Here is a 23,145-nt window from a genome sequence, read left to right on the forward strand (position 1 = left end):
CAGATGCTGTGAGTGTTCTCCAACAATGTGACAACAATGGCTTACATAAATTGGCAAGGAGGAATGAAGAGTTGCTCTGTTGCTCGGGAGACTCAACTTTTGTTTCAGTGGGCGGAGTGGCATCTCGAGGGGATTGCGGCCTCACATGTTGCGGGAGTGGACAACTTGCAGGTGGACTTTCTCAGCAGCTAGATCCCGAAGAGTGGGAGCTGGCCCCGGAAGCCTGGAATCACATTTGCGCCAGGTGAGATCAGTTGGATCTCATGGCAATGCAAATCAATGCAAAGATGACAGATTCTTCAGTCATTGAAGGGAGCTCGGGTCAATAGGACTCGATACCCGTGGCCAACCAGGATTCTTCTCTGTGTTTCCTCCGTTGCCGCTCATTGGTCGAGTGCTAAGGTGTATAGAGGCGCACCCCGGGACCGTGGTGCTGGTGGCGCCTGAGTGGCCTTGTCGTCCTTGGTTCGTGGACCTGATGATCGAGCCTCTGCAATTGGCTCATCTGCCGGATCTGCTGTGTCAAGGACCTATATTTTCGGATTGTGAGGATCTCTTTTGTCTCTCGACTTGGCTTTTGAGAGGAGGAGGTTGTGCCTGAAGGGCTATTCGGAATCAGTGATCTCCACTATTCTTCAGGCTAGGAGGCCTTCTACATCTTTGGAGTATGGTAGAGTGTGGAAGGTGTTTGAGTCCTGGTGTCTTCAATAGGATTTGGACCCATTGTCTCTGGGAGTCCCACACATTTTGTCCTTTCTTCAGCAAGGCTTGTCCAAAGGCTTAGCCTATAGCTTACTTAGCGTGCAGGTATCTGCCTTGGGTTGTCTTCGGGGCAAAATCCAGGGATGTCTTTGGCTGCTCCTCATGATGTTCGTTTTCTGAAGGGGGCTAAGCATTTGCAGCCTCTGGTTTGGAAGGTGTGTTCGAATTGGAACCTCAATTTGGTTGTGAGGGTTCTCTGTAGGGCACCCTTTGAGCCTTTACGACTGGCTTTGGTGAAGGATTTAACGTTGAAGACTGTGTTTTTTCCTGGTGGCCATTTGCTCGGCCCGGCGGATTTCCGAGCTTCAGGACCCGTTTCTGTGTATTGCAGAGGACATACTGTCCCTTCCTTTTTGCCGAAAGTGGTGTCTTTCTTTCATGTGAATCAGACGGTGGAGCTACCGGCTTTTCTAGATGGGTCGCTGCAGGATAGAAACCTGCATCTTCTGGATGTGCATTGCACGCTGCTGCATTATTTGAAAGTCACAAATAGTTTTCGGAGGTTGGATCATCTGTTTGTGTTGTTCAGTGGAATCAGAAGAGGGGAGAGAGCCTCTAAGGCTACGATTTCTAGGTGGCTGAAGGAGACCATTTGTTCCGCCTACATCTGTAAAGGTCGTGAGGTGCCGGTGGATTTCAAGGTGCATTCGACTCAGGCACAGGCAACCTCCTGGGCGGAGTGTCAGTTGGTGTCTCCTCAGGAGATATGTAGGACTACGGTGTGGTCTTCGTTACATACCTTTACTAAACATTATTGTTTGGATGTTCGAGCAAATGAGGATGCTTCTTTTGGTGAGAGTGTGTTGAGAGCAGGTCTTTCGGGTGCTTGGGTACATCCCACTTGTCTGGATTGATCTGGGTATGTACAGGAAAGGAAAATTGGTTCTTACCTGCTAACTTTTGTTGGTGTAATACCGCAGATCAGTCCATAGGCCGAAAGACAAAATTTCCTGGTTAGCCAGTGTGCATCAGGGGCCCTTATGGCCACATGATTTAAAAAAAAAAAAAAAAGCAAAATACAGATTTTTTTGGTATTTTCTTTTTGGAGCAAGCGGTTTATAAGAATTTGCTGATATTGTTTGGCTTTCAGTTCAGGGGCTGCCAGCCCTAGGTTAATCTTGTCCCGTTCGCCCTAAAGAGGGGGGATTGCGGGTTATTCTTAGCTTGGGTACAGTTCAATACTGAGGGACTGCAGGTGGCACTCTCAGTTATGTAGCAGTGTTCCAAAGTTGTGTTCTCTGCCGCCATCTGCTGGTAGGGATGCATAAACCCACTTGTCTGGACTGATCTGCAGTATTACAGGAATGAAAATGAGCAGGTAAGAACCAGTTTTCCTGTAGCTGGTGCTTTAGTTGTATGAAGCTATGAAGAGTGCTCTCCTCCACACCTTGCAAGCCCTTAGAACATGATACTTTTCTGATGGATCCCTGGCATTATAGCAATAGTACTGCCTGAAGACTAGCTGTCCATAGGACAGATTTACTGACTGGTATCTCTTTTAGTGCTAGTATCTACTGTTCCTCCTTATTCATTTCAAGTTCTTTCTTGGTTCCATTCAGTTCCGCCTCAGTGAATTTGGGACATTGGAAATTATCACAGAATTGGAAGCAGAAGCCATAAAATCTCCTGCCTTGCCGACTATAACTACCACCACCAGCACTTCCACCGCCAGCCTTAATTCTCGTGCTTCCACTCCTGCTGCTGCCAGTCCTGCCACCATAAACCCCAACACTGCTGAGCCAGAAGGTAAATGCCCGCCCTCCACAGTTCTTCCCGACCCCTCTCTGACTGTGCTACTGCTTTGGCCTCCATCCCTAGCCCATAGCCCCTCTTTTTCCTCTTGCCCTGACTCTGACCCTAAAGCAAGTCACTTGCTGCACCATGAATTCTCTGTCCTAATATTGCTGCTAGCCTTGTGCACATCCCTGTCCCAGGGGTGAGGATCCTCATCATAACACAGAGGGGTAATAAAATGGGCAGAATGTGACCTTGGTTCTGTTTGTGACCTTCCTATCATTTCCTTTCTCCATAACTTTCAAGGCTACCTTTTTAAATTCAGATTCTTTAAATGGCATGTAGAAAAGGAAGGTTTGCAAAGAACATAAATTGGAAAGGATTTGTATCACCAGTGAAACTGCCTGAAAGTAATACATAGTCTTTGAGTCCCATAAGCAAGAAAATGCAAAAACAGAGATTGCTGTGACAGCTGGACAGGTTTTATGCTGTTCATCCCATAGGCTGTGACCAGGACTACTCTGCTTCCAGTGGATGCTGCACCAGTTCTCTTGGTTCACTTCCATCCTTTCGAATGATGTAACTGCTGCCTTTGTTCCTGTTTGGCCCTCAGACCTCTTAATGTCTCTCTGCAGCTTCTGCCAGATAACTAATTCCCTTTCTAAGGAGAATGCGCTGCTGAGAGGCCCAGATCTGGCAGAGAATTCAGCAAGAGAAGCCCGAGACCTTTTTTCTAAAATCTATTTGACAACATGAGGATTTTATCCCCTGTGCTTGCTCCTCACTGTTTCGAGATTAGCCTTTGGTGGAAGGTAGCTGCCTCTGGGACTGTACTAGTCCCTTGTGATTAAAGCTCAAGTCTCTGAATGCCAAGAGCTGTACCTCTGCCACACACCGTGTTGCATATATGCCTAGAGTAGTAAAATCGTGTTTGATAGTAGTGCATTAAGCAGTAGCCCTGCAGGGCAGAGCCAGTAGCACTACTTGGTTTATTTTCAGTAAATGTCTTCCCCCTGCATTAATTTTTCACTTTTCTTCCGCAGTGCCCAAGGGCAGCATGTCTGACTCTAACCCAGGGGACAAAGCCTGTGTGAACTGCGGACACACTGGGAAAATGAACAGCTTGGAGAACGGCAGGTTCTGCAGCAGGACCTGCTCTCAGCAGCACAGAGACAGGTGCACATCTTATTCTGTTAGGATATAGCAGCCTTTACAGTGACCCACAGGAGGCAGAGCTTCTGCTCGCTCAATCCTGGCTGCATGGGAGCAGTAAGCATGGCCGGGATCAGATACTTTCCCTTTTGCACAGCTCTGGCTGGCAGCACTGATGGGAGACTTCCTTTTCCATTCCATTCCATTCCCCTCTGCTTTACTGCATGACTTTCAGCAGATCACTCAAACTTAGACCGTAAGCTCTTCCAAGCAGGGATATTACAGTAATTGAAGTAATATTTTACAGCACTGCTGTGAGCACTGACAATGTAATATTTTTTTTTCTGGGGTAAAAGAGAAAAATATTTTTTGTAATGTGTTTGTTCTGTACATTTTAGATATTTTGTTGATTGTAGTTTGCTGATTTTATTATGTGTGTTTTTACTGTTATCCGCTAAGATTTTTGGATTAGCGGACTACAAATTTTTTTAAATTAAATACATATTATCATTTTTATGTGTGGGCAGAGGCTGGAGGTTTCCAATTTTACCTGTGAGTTTGGCGTAGAAGGTGTCAAACACAGACATTGCACTGTATGTATAACATTGACACAACCTATGGGACTCGCTTCTGATTTCTGTGCCTGGTTTTTTGTTTGTTTGGTTTTTGTTTTTTTTGGGGGGGGGGGGGGCGCTTTTTCCGTGCAGAGAATCTAAAGACAGCCCCTCGGAGGTTCGAAGTCGGATGAGCAGCCGGAGCTCCGGTGTTGGTATCAGCCAGGTCTTGGACACGGATCGACCCCAGCGTCTGAGGAGGAAGCGGAAGCTGCTGCTGGACTCTGGGGATGAAGAAGAAATAATGGAGGAAGATGAGGTATAGGAGCTGGGTTTTTGTCGAGCTCCGGAAATCTGTTTATTTTTTTCCCTTATGTTTTAATTTGTGCTGAGTCCTCCCCCCCCCCCCCCCCCCCCGAGTTCAGAAAATCACTCAGATCTCCTCTAATCATTTTATGTTGAACTTAAATTTTGAAAACATCTAATTTTAAAATATTTTGATCTTGAGGAAGATCATCTTCAACATGTTTTTTTTTTTTTTTCCCCAGCGCAAGGAATGTGATCACCTTGGTGACTTAAAGCTGATCCATGATGTCATTTATATATAACTTGTCAGACAATTACTTTTAAGCGCAATTTTTAAAAGCTATCAAACATAAAGTAATAACAATATGTAGGGAAGTCACTGTTAGGAGAATTTAATCTCCTTTCCTCTGGATAGTAATAACTTCTATGTGCAAATCTGCCACAATAGAGCAGTTGTTCTTAACCCAGTCCGGTTTTCAGGATATCCAGAGTGAGTATTCATGAGTCGTGCAAGCCTTGCCTCTATTGTATGCAAATCTCTCTCATGCATATTAATTGTGGATATCCTGAAAACCTGACTGGCTGCTGCGTGTTTGTTTGGAGGACCAGGTTGAGAACCACTGCAGTAGAGTTGTAAGCATACAAAATGTTTTATCATCCGGCAAGCTTTTCCACGTTTTATAGTGGACAGAATCGTGCTTCTTGACATCAATCTATTTGCTTGCCAAAAGAAACTCTTTGTTCAAAACTTTACATGAAAAGCAAATCTCCCCCCTCCCCCATGAGGTATGGAAAAGGTGCCTAAAGACAAATCAAACTCTCCTCATTAAGGACCAGATTCATTAAGGCTTTTCTCCTATTTTGTGTCTATGGGAAAAACCTTCAGTGAATCAGGTACTAAGTTCTCTTCAGGAATTGCATAAAAAAAAGATGAGCGTTCAGGCTGTCGAGGAAAATAAGTAATTTTTAGCAATGAAATCCAAAAAAGGAGCCAGTACTATAATTAAGATATTTATCTCTACATGTTTCCATTCCTGGCTGTATACTTCTTATTTTAGTAACTTGCAACATTTTCTTCCTGCAGCAGTCAGAGGAGTAAGCCAATTTGTTTCAAACCTGGGTAACTACCAGGAACAGGTTTACCCATCAGAAATGCCAGCAGGTCTATTAGGAAGTAAATGTTTTAGTCGGAAAAATCCATATCATTTCCTCACTCCAATAAATTTGTTTCTTCAGGCAAGACACATAGAAGCACTCTCACTTAAAATAGAAATATACATTTGTGACCTTGAGTGCCATTCTAGACATTATTTCCCTGTTTAATTTCCCTGTTAAAGTTTAATTTCCCTGTTAAATGTAACTTTGCTTTTTCATGTTCAACCTTTTGTTTTTGGTTACTGTTCTTGGTTCAGTTCCCCTATTCGATGTGAACCGACCTGATATGGTCTCCACCATGAAGGTCGGTATAGAAAAGTGTTAAATAAATAAATAAATAAATTATTTTTGAGAAACAAGTTCTTGACTAGGACCATTGTTGTTTGACTTTTCATGATCCTGTGGTTCCCATATAACAGTGTCCCAAGGGACCCCAGAGAACTGAAAAGAAAGTGAATAGTAAAGTCAGACCAGCAGTGTGAGAAATGCATGTGATATTTGCAGGCTTGGATGGTAGTGGAAAGGTTCCTTCTGCAGCGTTCCTTATACTTGCTGTGCAGAGTAATGGAACAGATTTAAGGATATGCAGTTCTGCAGCTTGTACCAAAAATAACCATGTTCCCCCCAAGCTGCTTTTATTCTTTTTTTTTTTCTTTTCTCCCTATAGGAGAAGAACAAAATCGGTAGTCTCAAAGGGCGCAGAAATACAAAACAACTTAAACCAGGTAAGTCGGTTTCTTTACGCAGTTTTAATTCTGCCAAATGGAGCTCAGATCTGCTCTGCAGTACCTTTGCTGTTTCAATACCCACCCACACAGCTGGCAAGGGCACCATACAGCACCCCCTGTCCCAGAACGGAGACCAGCACGCTCGCGGCTCTGCTTGTACACTTTGCTGTTGCCATCAACGCGCCCTGCTGTTCTAGCATTGAGACCTCCCCTCCCCCATCCCACCTATACATGTGCGCACACACATACAGCTTTATCAATGCACCTCCATCCTGACCCCCATGACCTCCTGCTATTCCATTACGGAGACCTGCTGATGCGTTTCACTCCCAGCTTTCAAAGCATTAGTTGATTCAGTTTTGTGCTTAAGATTAACACAGTAAATGAACAGAAATAAAATAGAAATGCATGAAGAGGGACAGTGTGGAAATGGCAGATTTATAAAGCAGGTGGTTAGAATTCTCTCTTGAAGCCAGAGGTAGTATTGATGGCTGAGTGGGCTTATATTGTAAATCTAGTAAACACTGTGCTCTTTACTTGTAAAAAGTTATCCTTCTTGTACCTTTGTGGCTCCTGTTATTTGCTCAGTTGTGCCCGCGAAGAAGAAAGTATGGAACTGGATTACATACCTAGAGGAAGAGAAAATGCCGGCTGCACCCCTGAAATTATTCCGAGAGGTTGGTGGTTCTGTTAACATTCAGCTTTCCCTGTGGGTTACTGTTTTTGAGGAAAAGGATAAGAATAATTTTGTGGAATGTGAAAGACTCAAATGAACGTGTCCTGTAGCAGTACATATCCAGATCAGTCCAGACTCCTAGATTTTACATCCCTGCCAGCAGATGGAGACAGAGAGGGGCGGATTTTCAGAGCCCTGCTCGCGTAAATCCGCCCAAAACCGGGCGGATTTACGTGAGCAGGGCCCTGCGCGCCGGTGAGCCTATTTTACATAGGCTCACCGGCGTGCGCAGAACCCCGGGACTCGCGTAAGTCCCGGGGTTTTCGGAGTGGGCGTGTCGGGAGGCGTGTCGGGGGCGGGGCCGGAGCGCGCGGCGTTGCGGGGGCGTGTCGGCAGCGTTTTGGGGGCGGGTACGGGGGCGTGGCTATGGCCCGGGGGCGTGGCCGCGCCCTCCGTACCCGCCCCCAGGTCGCGGCCCGGCGCGCAGGAGGCCCGCTGGCGCGCGGGGATTTACGCCTCCCTCTGGGAGGCGTAAATCCCCCAACAAAGGTAGGATGGGGGTTTAGACAGGGCCGGGCGGGTGGGTTAGGTAGGGGAAGGGAGGGGAAGGTGAGGGGAGGGCAAAGGAAAGTTCCCTTCTAGGCCGCTCCGATTTCGGAGCGGCCTAGGAGGGAACGGGGGTAGGCTGCGCGGCTCGGCGCGCGCAGGCTATACGAAATCGATAGCCTTGCGTGCGCCGATCCAGGATTTTAGCCGATACGCGCGACTACGCGCGTATCTACTAAAATCCAGCCTACTTTTGTTTGCGCCTGGAGCGCAAACAAAAGTAGGCTGTTCGCGCTCGTCTGAAAATCTACCCCAGAAAGTTTTACTGACACTGATACATAACCACATGTGCCTCCTGCAGTTCCCCAGTATTTCTCTGTCTCCAGCAGATGGTGGATTGTGCAAAACCTGCAGTTCTGCAGTCAGGAGAGTACATTTAATTTTTTGAGCCTTTCCTCCCAGTTTTTGAGTCCTGGTGGATCCTTCCCTGTCTGGATGAGGTGGATGAGGTATGCTCGCTCCGTTATCCCGTGGGGTGTAAATCTGGTGGTCCAGATCCCTCCCCTTCATGAGGCTGCTAAGGCGGCTCTGGGCCCAGGGTGGCTGTTTTTTTTTTCTTTTTTTTTTTTTTCCTCAGCTTGCTTTCCCTATTTGAATTTGGATGATCTTCCTATAGTGCTGGACAGTTCTGTGTCCCATGCTGAGGGAAGTTTTTGCTAGCGTTTGTTAAAGTTTAAAAAATAAGAGAGAGAGCCAGAGGAAGGTATAGTCAGAGGTAAGGCGCGGGAGGCCTGGGGATTCTGTGGGATGGCTGTCTCCCCTTGCGAGGTTGGCGGTAAAGGGAGAAGGGCTTCTTCTGCCTCCCCCAGGTTTTGGTGCATCATGGTGCGTGGCTCAGTGTGCCGCGCATCTGAGCTGCCTTGGTTTCTATGCGGCTTGTGTTTCTGGGGGCCCAGTTGCCGCGAAAAGAAGTACAAGGTCTCTCTCCACGGCTGTCCCTGAGTGCTGGAATTCGGAGCGGGTCGGGGTCTCTTTCTCTTTCTGCGCAGGAATGGCAGCCATTTTATATTATCAGGCGGCACTGACCGCGCCGACGGAGGATGGGGCAGATTTTCCCCGGTCCGCGCGAGCTCCATGGAGAAGCAGGGGAGGGCAGATGAGGTAGATGTCTCAGATCTGCCTGTGCCTGGGTCCTCCATAGCTGGGTCCACTCTGTTGCCTGCAGCTCCTCCGGCCTTTTTGGCAGATTTTTGTTTTACTTCTCCATGAAGCTTATTTAGCCCAGCAGGCAGGGCTGGGGACCCAGTCTCGGACTTCCGTGGGTCTGGGGTTGGGTTCCAGACCTGGGCAGACCGGGAATAAGTGGCCTTCATTGGTTCAGCATTTGCAGCGATTTAATCAGCAAAGGAGTGCGGTTTGCTGTGCTCTATCCAGCGTGACTTAGACTCTGGATAGACAGGAAGGTTTTCACCTGTGACTCTTCAGACCAGGCACAAGTGATTGTGGATGGAAAAGGAACTATCCAGCCGGCCTGGTCAAGTATTGGTAGCGGGGTCCCTGTGAAATGGTGTGAACGTTTTTCAGACTGTGCCGTAAGTGAGCTGCCTGAAGTATGTTGCCTCAGTGGTATGGGATCGCGGCTTCAGCCTCCACAAATCCTTCAGATTCATTTAATTTGCTCCTTGACCACTCAACTCGGTGGAACTTAAAGGCTCGGTGACTTTTAAAACTAAGCCTCATCTATGGGTGGTGCACTGTTCTATGTTTTCCCTCTAGTCAGTTGTGCCATTGAGACACCACTGATATTTTCATTACTTTTTCATTTTCTTTAATTAGTGTTTCTGTCAGTATAACACAAAGAGAGATTTGTGCCTAGTTTTTTCTTTCCTTAGGCATGGAGTATGGAGATACTTTCATTGTTGACTTTTTCTACTTTACCCGATTTATTTTTTACAGATCTCCTCCCCGATCTTGAGGGGTGTTGAGTAGAATATGTGGTATAGGGATAATGGGGTTCGTTTTGGGGGTGGGGGGTGGGGTTTTGTTGAGTTTCTAGGGGTGATGTGGAAATAGGAAGTTCTATAAAGATAGCTTTGAGTGTGAAATTACCTTTTGGGGTGTATGCACAATGGTTTTGGTGAGCAGAGATGTGCTAATTCCCTCCCTCCCCCCATGTGCAACTATTTCTGACATAAAAAAGCCCATGCCCGCTGTCCAGACCTAAATAGAAGACTTTGTCTGAATTTAGAGGGAGCATATCTGTTGTGGATCTCTGCTGTAAACGATTAGATTTGTATGGATCTCTTTTCTCGATGCCTTTTGATCATCACAGTTTGTCTTTATGTGGAAAACAAAGAAATGAATGAAAAAAAAAATCATTGTAACTCTACAGAGATAATGTATTTCCATATAACAAGGTGGCACCTCATGTTAAGTGTTGGTGTCAGTAAAACTTTCTCTGTCTCCATCTGCTGGAGGGAAGGCATAACCCAGGAGTCTGGACTGATCTGTGGTACTACAGGAATGAAAATTAGCAGGTAAGAACCAATTTTCCTATAGTATGCATGTATATTTAATGAGTTATGCGCATGCTATCTGTTTTTCCTGCATATATAATATAAAGTCAGTGAGGTATGTGCGACTGCCGAAACGGATGAAATGAAAGCATATCCCTGATTTGCTAAGCTTTCTTCTGTTTGTCTTATCTGTTGCTGGTTAGTTTCATGGAGCATCTCCTAGTCTTTGTACTATCTGAAAGTGGAAATAACCTTTCCCTATTTATCCCTCTCATGATTTTATAAACCTGTACCACAGGGGTGGCCTGCTATGGTCCTTAAGAGCCACAAACAGATCTGGTTTTCAGTGCATGAACATTTTATGCAAATATCCATAATGAATATGTATGACATTTGCATATAGTGGCAGTAGTACGTGCCTATTTATTTCATGCATATTCATTGTAGATGTCCTGAAAACCAGACCTGTTTATGGCGCTTGAGGAATGGAGTTGGTCACCCCTGCTCAATCATGTCCCCTATCGTGTGGTCTCTTCTCCAAGCTGAAGAGCTGTAAATTGTTTAACCTTTCTTTAGAACAAGGAAGCTATTCTACCCTCTTTATCATTTATGTTCTTGGAAAGTTGTAAAAGTTCCCAAGCCAAACCAGAGTCCAGCCAGGACTTCCCAGAACAAACCTTGCACTCAAGCTCCCTATCTTTTTGGACACCCTTATCATATGAAGTGTCCCAAGTAGCTACATTTAACTGAGATCTCTGAATTCATTCCAGTAAGGTGTTTTTTTTCCCTTGTGTTAGATATGCTCTATGAATTTCATGCCTGCAGCCGCATTAAAACGCACATTTCTAATATTGCAATACTACATTAAAAATGCTGAGGGGATAGTGGAAGATAGGGTGGAAATGTATAACTTAAGGACTTGTATTACTATTTCCATTTATATTTTGATGTACTTCTAAAAAAAAAAAATTGTGTTTTATTGTAATTCTGATTAATAAAAATTAAAATAGAATAAAATAGAAAAACAGAGCTTTTTAAAAATCAGATGCTGTTTCCAAAATCACAGCTTCATTTTGGTAAGCAATGATGGTGTTCATTTTTTGTTTTGCTTAGACTGTTTTCTGAAGAGAGGAAGGTTTATGAGATCAGTGTCTGCATGTATATTCTCCTAATAAATTTTGTGATTGGTGGCCTATTCACACCAAATTTTCAAGACATGTCAGGGGTCCAAAACATTTTTTTTTTGGGGGGGGGATCCATGTACATCTGCAGGAATGTGTGTGTTCTTTTGAAAAGCAGACTTCTTCATTAGATTTGTGTAATGACAAATTCCAGAGGCAGTTTTGTGAGCAATCCTTTTTTTTTTTTTAATTAGGTAAAAAAATCTTTTATAAGAATCAGACTGTTTTGTAAGAGTCAGCTATGGGTAATTAAAGTTCATGCTCTTCCTCCATGTATTCAACGGATTTTTCTTTCTTGATGTCTCTTTAGTCTCAGTCTTTCCCACAAAGCAAGAACGGATTTAAAGCAGGCATGAAGCTGGAGGGGCTGGACCCCGAACACCCGTCACTGTTTTGTGTCCTCACTGTAGCGGAGGTAATTCCCCTTGACGTGCTGTTCGGTGCGTCACATTTCTTAACGTCTTGTATGGGACAGACTCTGCTTTTCTGTTTCTCTTGCTGTTCATATGAATTCTGGACTCCTGCGCTCCCGCTCTGACCGAGAAGAGAGATGGGAGCGTTTGGTCTGATGATAGGGATAGCCTGGGAGAATAGATACAAACTGATCAGGGATAAATATACTCCAGTATGTTAGGGAAATATTCTTCCAAACAACCAAGTCCCAAAGTGAGAGAACTAAAAGATCCAAAATGATATACTCCACCCCCTTATTTGCTGTAATTTATTTATTTTTAGTTTTTATATTCCTCTCTTTCAGCACTTCACAGCGGATTACATTCAGGTGCTGATGCCAACTGATTTTTATCAAAGGACAGTCATCCTTCAGGCTCATTAAATCGCTAACAGCTCATGAAAGCAACCGTTAGTTGCAGTGCCCTATTATGTAGAATCATTGGTCCTACTTAAATGTTATGCAAAAATCTTTTTTTTTTTTTTTTTTTTTTTTTAGAATTATTATTTTTTTTTTTTGTTAGCATACAAAATTGTACTTATCCCAGTATCAACAGGTCTCATGTCAGACAAATTGGATGCGCTGGTCCTATATCGAGGGCCATATTCCAAAAGCCTGTGAAGCCCTTGTCCAAAGCCCAAACTCATGCCCGTAGAAAACCTGTTAGGGGCCATGTTTCAGAAGCTAATGATTCCAGCTTCAAGGGGACAGCTATCTGCAAGCTAAAAAAAAGGGCGAGACCTCCCGTCCCCACCAACTATCTTTCCCACCTGGAAAAATGCTAGGGCTAGGATCTCCCTGGCCCCTGCTTACCCAGTCTGAGGGGAATCCGCAGACAAGGTGTAGGCCCAGGCTTTGTAGGCCTGGTCCAAATGCTAGGGCCTAGGCTGGACACCAGGCCTCTGCCCAAACCCTAGGCCTGATGCTGGAGCGCAGCCTGGAGGCCAGGTCTTGACATTTGGGCCTCTGCCCAGGCCAGGGCCCGGTCCGGAGGCCTCAGCCCAGGGTCAGTCCCAGGCCTCATAGGTCTTCTGTTGTTTAAATGGCTGCATCTGCTGGGGATGCGCTGGAGTGGATGCACTAGAGTTAATTTTCTCTGGCACATCCCCAGCACACACTGTCATTTGAAGAAAGAAGATGAGAGAAGAAGACCTAAGAGGCCTGGGTGCCTTTGGGACTGAGCTTCGGCCGAGGCTTCGGGATTGGGCCTCTGGGTCTGGCCCCGGTGCCCGGCCTAGGCATCAGGGCCCGGCTTAAGCCCAGGCCTCTTCTTTGGGTCTCGGCCTATTCCTTAGGTGAGGCACCAGCTTCACATCTGAGCATGATGATGGTGTCTTGCCGGGACCCGGGCCCCATGACGGGGCTGCAGCCAAAGCCTGAGCAAAGGCCTAGGCCCAAAATGTTTTGCTGGGGGTCAGGAAATCCCCCGTCCCCTCCCCACTTTACCTTCTCTGTCGGGGGCACTGACACCGGGCCCAGGCCCAACAATGGAGGCCCTTGGCTCAAACCAAGGCCCGAGCCCAGATCTGATGCTGGGACCAGGTCCCAACGCCTGGACCTCAGCCCGGCCCAGTCCATAAGCCGGGTCCTGACACCTGAGCCCAGGCCTTATTCAGGGTCCCGGATTTGGGTCTGGTTCTAGGCCTAGGCCTGATGGGTGACTTTTTTTTTTTTTTTTTTTTTTTTAGATTTTTAAAATGAAATGGAATTCTGCCGAAATTTTGTCATAATTTAAATTGTTTTGTTTTGAAAACGACCTGAAACAAAATAGAAATGTCCGTTGTCATTTTTCTATTTTGTTTCTCTCGCATGCGCTTCCCTACGAGACATTGTCAGTCTTGTAAGCGGGAAATAGCCTAAGACTCCTTTTAAGCCTTTTCAGCTTCTGTTGGGGGCTTAATTAGCTACTTCTGTACAGGTAGGAAGCTGTAAACTTTACCTATGTGGCTAATAACAGAGGGGTGCATAATTAAGCTTAAAGTAAAGGCTTCAGTGGTTAAAGCTGCTACACCTTGAGGGTCTAAATGTCCCTGGAAAGGATGAAAGACAAAATGTTACTGCTGCCCTGCCAGGCACTGAACCTGGGACACCCTGCTGTAAAATGCCACCCTTTCCATTATTATAAAGGTTCTGGACCTACCTAAGAATAGAGGACACATTCATGGGCAGGAAGATCTTTTCTTGCTTAGCTGAAACAGTTCTTGTGTCACAACTACAAACGGATATCCAGATATTCTCCAGTGGTGCAGAAACAGAAAGGTTTTTTTTTTTGGGGTCTGATTTTCTTTCTGCTGCAGGTTAGGATAAGTGTCCTGACTGCAGTTGCGTTTTTGCAGGCTTGTGTGTGGCGTTTCATTACATGACCCACTAATTCCTTTGTAGTCTGCTGTTTGGAAGGCGCTGCACTGATGCATCCAGCTGCAGCTTCTGACCCTGGAGCTTATTGCTTCCTGTGACGGTAACTTTTAAACCGGCGCACATGTTCGTACGTTCGGCCCGTGCCCAGGGATGCAGCCATTTTATAACACATGTGCGCATGTTTAAAAAAAAAAAAAATAGCCTGACCGTGCGCACATGTGCACGTAATTTTAAGTGGACGTACACCTATGCGCGTAAATGCTGCTTCTGCCATGTAAGTGGTGGGGGGTGTTTAAGACACGCGTGCTGACGCCATTATCAGTTTTCCCAGTTTGTTCCCAGTGTGCCCAGGTAAGGGATAGGACTTCCAAAGCCTCCCCTGTTAACCCCCGACCTTTAAAACCCCGCTGATCTGCCTAGAATCTTTTTGTTTTGCAACTTACATGGCCTTCATAGCAGAAGAAAAGTTATGTGGCAGGGACCCCGGCGCACTCCTGTGCGTGTAAGTATTTACACGCTGATTTCAATGTAACACCCAGAAATGCCAGTGCCCTGCCCCTTTTTTTTTTTTTGGAACTTTTCATTCGTGCCCGCAGTGGCGAGGACGCGCGTACTTGGGCAGCTTTTAAAATCCTGCTCGGTGCACGCCGGCCCAACATTTTCACGCATCCTCTAATTTCGGCACACATCGGGCTTTTAAAATTCACCTCTACATTTCTGTGTGCACTGAAGGGCGGCGGGAGTCTGGAAGAGCAGGGTGTGGCATTGCTTAGAGCAGAGAGCGCCGAACCTGGACATCATCCTTTCATACTTTGTGTGACCTTGACCAACCTCCAGTTGCTCAGACTTAACATTATAAACTGTTCAGGACTGACCTTGAAAACCATGTGAACTTGCTCTATAGCTTTGTGTACACTGACCGTGCTGCCACGTCAACTGAAATAATGGTAAAGACGGCAGAAAATGAAAGCATGCTTGATTTCTGTTGGTAGGTACAAGGCTACAGATTGAGACTACATTTTGATGGCTATGCAGATTGCTATGATTTCTGGATAAATGCTGATTCGCCAGACATCCACCCCATCAGCTGGTGTGAGAAAACCAGTCACAAGCTCATGCCTCCAAAAGGTACGTGTAGAAAAATGTGAAAAGGACCATCCCATAAAGTCAATCTGTCTGGCTGGCTTTCTGCTTTTAATGTACTATTCAAGGACTGCACTGCAGTGTTGGTTCCTTGTACAGAGCTTTGAATTCTTTCTGCTGGAAAAGTGTGAAACAAAAAAAATGGATGAACATAAAATCTGTACAGCCTTTAGAAACGTTTAAGGAGCACACCTGCCGGGAAGAATTGGTACAGGCTTTAGGTGTTGCTAAACAGAGAGAAAGGTTTGGGCTCCAGGTAGTGGATCTGTAATAATTTTACCCAAAGAAGCAATGTGTAAGATATTGCTAAGAACTGTTTTTTTGGTTTTGTGTTTAGGTTGATACCTGGATAAATGTCTTTGAATAACTTTTCTAGTTATCCAGATAAATGCCCAGTTTGGAATATCAGCTGTACATATCTGGATAAACTTATTAGGCCTGTCCAGGTTGTTCCGGGACAAAGCTGAGTTAGCTAAATAACTTAACTTATTAAGGCTAACTCCAAAGGGATATTTGGCTAGCTCCAAGATGTGGCCAAGAGCAAGGCTAAAGTTATCCGGGAGTGTGTCCCTCGGTAACCTTTAACCTTAGCTGGCTGTATTCAGAGAATATAACTGGTTACATAGAACCCCAGCCGCCGCACTCATAACTGCTGCTGGAACAATTGTCCAGTACTCGGCATGTCCAGCGTTGCTTTGACAGGGGAACTGGAAGGGGCTGGGCCTTAAAGCCTTGATGGAGGGGGAGGGCCCCATTTCAGGGTTTTTTTTTTTGTGTTTTGTAGGGGGGTTTTTTTTGTTTCGATTCGGCAAACAAACCTAACTGAAAGTTGAACCCCTTCCCAAAATGAAACAATGAACTGAAGCGCATTTATTTTTATTTTTTTGGCCTGCATATCCCTAATAATTATGACTTCTATAAATAAACCACTTATATTTATCGACACACAAGACTGAAGTCTGCTGACGAACACCATTTCGCTTTCTTCCTATATTTAAAGGCGTTTATTACCCATACTTTCCTTTTCATTTTTTTTCCTCCTGGTATTTGCTTTTCGCAGAGAACATCAGTTTTCAAATATTATTGTGACCCGTGTGATCTTTTTTGGAGCTTAGCTACTTGCCTGAGGTTCTGCACTCTGCCTTGACATGAGACTGCTGATTGGGTTCACGAGTCCTGAGTGCTAGGCATGATCAGGAAAGGAACGGAGAATATCATAATGCCTCTCTTTTGCGCCATGGTGTGCCCTCATCTTGAATATTGTGTGCAGTTCTGGTCACCGCATGCCAAAAAAGATTTAGCAGAATTAGAAAAGGTACAGAGAAGGGTGACCAAAATGATAAAAGGGATGGAACGGCTCCCCTATGTAGAAAGGCTAAAGAGGTTAGGACTCTTCGGTTTGGAGAAGAGACAGCTGAGGGGGGGGGATATGATAGAGCTCTATAAAATGAGTGTAAAGAATAAACGTTAATCGGTTGTTTATTCTTTCAAAAAAGTACAAAGACCAAGGGACACCACAATGAAGTTACTAGGTGATACATTTAAAAATAATAAGAGAAAATTATTTTTTTATCCAGTGCATAATTAAGCTCTGGAATTCATTGCCAGAGGATGTGGTGAAAGCTATTAGTGTAGCTGTGTTTAAAAAAAGGTTTGGACAAGTTCCTGGAGGAAAAGTCCATTTAATCATTATTAAGGTGGAGTTGCAGAAATCCACTGCTTATTCTTGGGATAAGCAGCTTGGAATCTGTCTGCCTCTTAGGATCCTGCCAGATACTTGTGACCTGGTTGGCCACTGTTGGAAACAGGATGCTGGACTTGATGGACCCTTGGTGTGACACAATATGGCAAGCCTTATGTTCTTATGAGTCCAAGTGTCCCAAAGAAAGTGCGAGAGCATCAGTGCAGAGAGAGAGACAATAAGGCTGCCTACAGTGGTCCATGACAAAGCTGGTGGACAGGCTGGTAGGCAGGCTGGGTTTTGCGACATGGTATATATTTATTAATATGCTCCTCTCTTTCTGTTGCTATTAGTATTATGTATATAAAATATTTATATGGTTCCCTCCAGTACCAGGTTGTCTCGCCTGTTAGCTTGCTTTCCTGATAGAAGTTTTCAGTTTTCACTGGTGCAATAGTCCGTTGACTATATGCGGCTTGTTAAGGGAGAATGTTATAGATGGTTCTTAAAATCCTCTCTCTGATGAACCCATGTTTGCTGTTAAAATGGAACAAGGCTGGTAACTGAACCTCTCCCATTCCATACAATCTGAAAAAATTCCCTTAGGATTATTTTGCTTCCTTACTGTTTGCAGCTTTTCCTCTTCTTCCTAGGCTACAAAGATGGGGATTTTAATTGGGCTTCCTACCTGAAGAACTGCAAAGCTCAGGCAGTGCCTAAGAATCTTTTCAAGAGCCTCAACACAGTAAGTCAAGCAACAACTTTTAAAAGCTGTCGAATTCCTGTTATAGAAAGCAGACATGAGACTTGTTAATGCAGCATCTGAAAAAGGGAGAGAGAGATTTTTTCATCTTGCCAGCATGGGTCTGTGCTTATTTGTTGTGGTGTTTCTGGCATAATAGTTAAGGTGAACCAAATAGATGTAATTAGAGCTAACGAGACAACAGTGGAATTTCATTAAGGAGCTTCTTAGACTCAACCGTATCCTTGTTAATTCAAAGGCAGATATTATCATTTACTGAATACATTTAAAAAAAACCAAAAAACACAACCGTTCTTTGACGAGAATTCTAGGTGAGAAAATTGCTGAGTTCCCATGTGTGGTACCTTGTAGGTGGGTTCTTGGTGTTGATGGGGAACCCTTGGTTGTCCAAATAGCAAATAAGGTGTAGCAAGGCGCATACAGTCCACAGCAATTAAGAGAAATTTATATCTTTATTCCAAAAAAGGAGGCTGCAAAGTTTCAGCTTAAAAATAGTATTTCCAGTAAATTAAAGTTGCCACAAGATGACACAAGGGAAGCATGTCCCAGCCCCTTGGTTGTCCATCATCTGTGTGCGGTACACCACTGGAAAGCTATGTGACTCTTGCTACAGGCAGGTGGTTCCATAGAGAGTATTACTAAACGTTGTCTGTTTTTCAGGACTTTTGTACTTGAAGGGGTTCCAGACTTTTTTTCATTTACAGACTATAAAATGCATATAAATTGTTTTGGTTTTTTTTTTTTGGAGGTCACTTTTGAGTTGTAACAAAATTATGGGAGCCAATAATAAATCCCAGTTGAACTGTGCTATTTTTCCTAGGCCGAATGCTAGCTTGCTTTACAGTTTTGATTTTCTGCTTTGAGGGATGTGGTAGAGCTTATCTTCATTTGCATGATTTTTTTTTTTTTGCCATTCAGTCAGATCTGACGTGTGCCTTTAGGCTTCATGGACATGACATATTATGTCTCATCAACTGCTATCACCCAAGGCCGGTATAGCCATGGGCTGGAGGAATATAACGTAGTAACAGAGTAATGACTGCAGAAAAAAGACCAGATGGCCCATTCAGTCTGCCCAGCAAGTTTCCTGTGCTAGTAATTACTGTTCCATGCAGGTTACTCCCTAGCCTTATGTAAAGGGTAGCAATATTTACAATCTAAACCAAGCATCTGTCAAACCCATTACAAAATTGTTTTTACAGGATGAGCAGCCTTCATGATAATTCAGACAATGCTGCTTGAACGTGCTTTGCTTTTTGGCTGTAGAAGCTGTCCTGCCCTGTTTCCCTAACGTCTGCATATCAGTACCCTAGACTGTAAAAGTCTGGGCCCTGCCATCGAAGCAGAAAGCAATGTTGCAGTTGTCACAAAAATCAGGCTAATTGGTTAAGGGTAGTAATGCCCATGTCTTCTGTTAAGGATAGTAACTGCCGCTCGGTGCAGGTTACCCCCATGCACCCTTTTTCTTCATTTCCAACCTCCCGTGTTTAAGGGTCTCATGCCCTTTTCAGTTTGTTTACTGTTTTCATCCTCACCACCTCTTCTGGAAGGGCAATCTAGGAATCCACCACCCTCTCTGTGAAGAAGAATTTCCTGATGTTGGTTCTGAGTCTTCTCTCCTGGAGTTTCATTTTGTGACCCCTAGTTCTACAGTTTCCTTTACAACAGAAAAAGTTCAAAGATAATTAAAACCTTTCAGGTATCTGAAGGTCTGTATCCTATCTCCCCTGCACCTCCTCTCTTCCAGGATATACATATTCAGATCCTTCAGCCTCTCCCCATAATTCTTCCGATACAGACCCCACACCGTTTTGGTTGCCCTTCTCTGGACTGCCTCTGTCCTGTCCTTATCCTTTTTGAGATACGGGCTCCAGAACTGAACACAATACTCCTAGTGAGGCCTCGCCAAGGACCTGTATGAGGGCATCACCACCTCTCTTTTTTCCTGCTGGTTATTCCTCTCTCTGTGCAGCCCAGCATTCTTCTGGCTTTAGCTATCACCTTGCCCCTTTGCTTCACCACCTTCAGATCACCAGACACTAGTACCCCAAGAGCCCTCTCCCAATCCGTGCACATTAGCCATTCACTGCCCATCATATACTGCTCTTTTTGGATTACTGCACCCTAGATGCATGTCTGCACTTTCTTTGCATGTAATCCCAGCTGCCAAGTCTTTGACCACTTTTCAAGCTTTCTGAAATCCCTTTTCATTCTCTCTACTCCTTCAGTAGTGTCCAATCTGTTGCAGATCTTAGTATCATCTGCAAATAGACAAACTTTTACCTTCTATCCCTTTCGCTATGTCTCTCGCAAAGATATTGAGCCGGACCAGTCCCAGAACCGATCCCTGTGGCGCTCCATTCAGCATGGCTCTCTCTTCAGAGCAGGTTCCATTTCCCATTACACTCTGTCTCCTGTCAGTCAACCAGTTTGTAATCCACTCCACGACCTCTGCACCCACCCCCCAAGCTTCTCATTTTATATACGCGCCTCCTATGCGGGACCATGTAAAAAGCTTTGCTGAAATCCAAGTAAATCACATCAAGTGCTCTTCCTCAATCCAGTTCTCTAGTCACCCAATAAAAAAAAAAATCAGATTTGTCTGACAGGACCTTCTCCTGGTGAATCCATGCTGCCTCTGGTCCAGCAATCCTCCTGACTATAGATAGATAGTTCATTATCCTTTCTTTCAGCAGAGTCTCCATTAATTTTCCCACCACAGAGGAGAGGCTAACAGGCCTGTAGATCCAGTCTCCTCTCTGCTACCAGTCTTGTGAAGCGGGACCACCACAGCTCTTCTCCGTTCCTGCGGCACCGCTCCTGTTTCCGGGGATTTATTGAACAGGTCTCGCAGCGGACCCGCCAGCACGTCTCTGAGCTCCCTCAGTATCCTGGGATGAACCTCATCCGGCCCCATGACCTTGTCCACTTTCAGTTTTCCTAGCTCTTCCCATACATTCTCTTCTGCAAACGGAGTTTTGTCTACTCCACCCCCATCCAAAGTCTTGTTAATTAGCGATGGTCCTTCTCCAGGGTCGTCTTTAGTGAACATCGAACTGAAGTATTCGTTTAATATTTCTGCTATTTCCTCTTCTTTCTCCACACATTGCTCTGTCACCCATCTGAAAAATGTTTTGTCACCTCGCTTTAGAAATCCTTTTGCTTTCCTGACTTCTTTCTTCATCTCCTTTGCTTTCATTAAGTATTCTTCCCTGGCTTACTCTTTTTGGGATCCTTTGTACTCTTTGATCGCTGTTCTTTTTGCCTTTATTTTTTCAGCCACCTCTTTTGAGAACCAGTTTGGTTTCTTTTTCCTCTTAACGTTTTTGTTAACTTTTCTAACATACTGGACGATATAGTAAAAATTGCGGGAGAGCGGGGGAGCGCCCGCTCTCCTGGTGCATGCACAGGGGACACTCCTGTGCGCGCGATACAGTAAATTAATTTATTTAAATTAGGGCCGGCGGTAAAAAGGGGCGCTAGGGACACTAGCGCGTCCCTACCGCCTCATTTTGGACAGGAGCGGCGGCTGTCAGCGGGTTTGACAGCTGACGCTCAATTTTGCTGGCGTCGGTTCTCGAGCCCGCTGACAGACACACGTCCGGTTTTCGAGCCGCAGGTCTATTTCAAAATTTTTTTTTTCTTTTTTTAACTTTCGGGACCTCCGAAATATCGCCATGATATGAAGTCGGAGGGTGCACAGAAAAGCAGTTTTTACTGCTTTTCTATGCACTTTCCCGGTGCCCGGAGAAATTAACGCCTACCTTTGGGTAGGCGCTAATTTCTGAAAGTAAAGTGTGCGGCTCGGCTGCACATTTTACTTTCTGAATCGCACGGGAATACCTAATAGCGCCCGCAACATGCATTTACATGTTGCGGGCGCTATTAGGTTTGGGGGGGGGGGGTTGGACGCGTGTTTTCGAATAAGGGGTAAAGCTAGTGCGCACTGTACTGTATCGGCCCAATAGGGATTTGTGGCCTTTGTAACACCTCCTTTTATTACAAAGGCCACATCTCTGTGTTTGAAAATATTCCTGACTGTCTTAAAGTTAGCCGGTTATGTCTAACCCGATCAGTTAGCCACATAACTTATGCGGCTAACTGCTCCGCCCAGGAGCGCCCCCAAGTTATGCGGTTATAATCTAGCTGCTTACTTCTCTCAATATAGCCGGGAAGCCATTTAGGCTGATAACTTTTCGGTTTTCCGTCTAAATGGCTTTTGAGTATTGACCTGTATATGACTTGTGTGCCAGTGTTAAGGAATCTACAGTCCAGGATCTCTGGCTGTAAGCAATCGGTTAAATGCATTACTAATAACTTTGAGGGTTGATAAGTGCTAGTGCCCGATACAAGCAAGTTTCAGATGAAACTGGAAAGATGGCTTTGGTTCTGTCCTTTGTTTTAATTTGTTTGCATGACTGCTGACTCGCCAATAAGACAGTCATTTTCCTCTCCCTGCGTTGTCACCGTGTCTGTTTCTAGCCTGTTACGCCTTCGGGTTTCCGGGTGGGGATGAAGCTGGAGGCAGTGGACAGGAAGAACCCCTCGCTGATGTGTGTGGCAACCATAGCGGACATGGTGGAAAACAGATTGCTGATCCACTTCGACAACTGGGACGAGAGCTATGACTATTGGTAAGGGCACAGGCAAAGGCGACTGCATGGCGCTTTCCAGAACATTGAAAAAAAAAGATTTTGAGTTCTACTTTGTATTCTTGAAGAATCCTTGTCAGCTTTACCATAGGGCGGCAATCTGTTGGATCTGTAGAAGGGCTGACCTTAGGAGAATGTGGGGCCTTGGATGTGTGAAGCATCCAGAACTACTTATCAGCGATAGACTGGCAAGTTTCAAAACACGTCTCCTCCAGGTTCAATGAAAGAAAAACTGTACCGCAGACATAAATTTAAAGGGTCGTATTTGCTCCTGGAATTTGCCAGAGGATTAGTCCCCAAAAATGATGTAATGGTTGAGATCCCCTTTAATTGCATTCAGATATCCAGATAAACCAGGCATGGGTTCAGCAGGTTCTGTATTATAGGTGATGCCATCCTAAACTTCCTTATTATGGGCCGCAGGATGTTCCTTATATGTAACCCAAAAATGAAGAGCGGGGAAACTGGGCCTTTCTGATATTCTGAGGCATTAACCGGAACTGCCTTTTGTCCTTTTTGGATACAGGTGTGACGCTAGTAGTCCATACATTCGTCCGGTTGGATACTGCTTGGAGACGGGTACCACGCTGACAACACCACCAGGTACACTTCAGGCAGGACATTCCCCTCTGATTATCACTGAATGAGCAGACCCAGCTCTTTGATTTCTTCAGAAATTATTTATGAAGCAGGAAGTACTAGTTAGAACATTTTACTGTCAAGTCTGCAGAAATCCTCTCTGCCATTGACTCTGTAAATTTCAGTAATTCCATTGTTCCTGAAAATA

At 44.9% G+C, this 23,145-nt stretch overlaps 1 protein-coding gene across 4 annotated transcripts in view; it reads left to right on the top strand.

Moving 5' to 3' along the window:
• The window catches only part of L3MBTL3 (L3MBTL histone methyl-lysine binding protein 3), a 71,215-nt gene that overhangs the window by 11,233 nt on the left and 36,837 nt on the right, over nt 1-23,145 (top strand). For all 4 annotated transcript variants that reach the window (XM_029571299.1, XM_029571296.1, XM_029571300.1 and 1 more), the window contains exons 3-12: nt 2,322-2,508; nt 3,540-3,672; nt 4,356-4,521; nt 6,331-6,388; nt 6,980-7,068; nt 11,621-11,725; nt 15,112-15,247; nt 17,597-17,688; nt 22,189-22,340; nt 22,885-22,961. In XM_029571299.1, the coding sequence (XP_029427159.1) occupies nt 2,322-2,508; nt 3,540-3,672; nt 4,356-4,521; nt 6,331-6,388; nt 6,980-7,068; nt 11,621-11,725; nt 15,112-15,247; nt 17,597-17,688; nt 22,189-22,340; nt 22,885-22,961 (1,195 nt within the window). The remainder of the gene's footprint in view (nt 1-2,321; nt 2,509-3,539; nt 3,673-4,355; nt 4,522-6,330; nt 6,389-6,979; nt 7,069-11,620; nt 11,726-15,111; nt 15,248-17,596; nt 17,689-22,188; nt 22,341-22,884; nt 22,962-23,145) is intronic.

The sequence above is a fragment of the Rhinatrema bivittatum genome, chromosome 11 (genome assembly GCF_901001135.1).
Source record: "Rhinatrema bivittatum chromosome 11, aRhiBiv1.1, whole genome shotgun sequence".
Taxonomy (NCBI): domain Eukaryota; kingdom Metazoa; phylum Chordata; class Amphibia; order Gymnophiona; family Rhinatrematidae; genus Rhinatrema; species Rhinatrema bivittatum.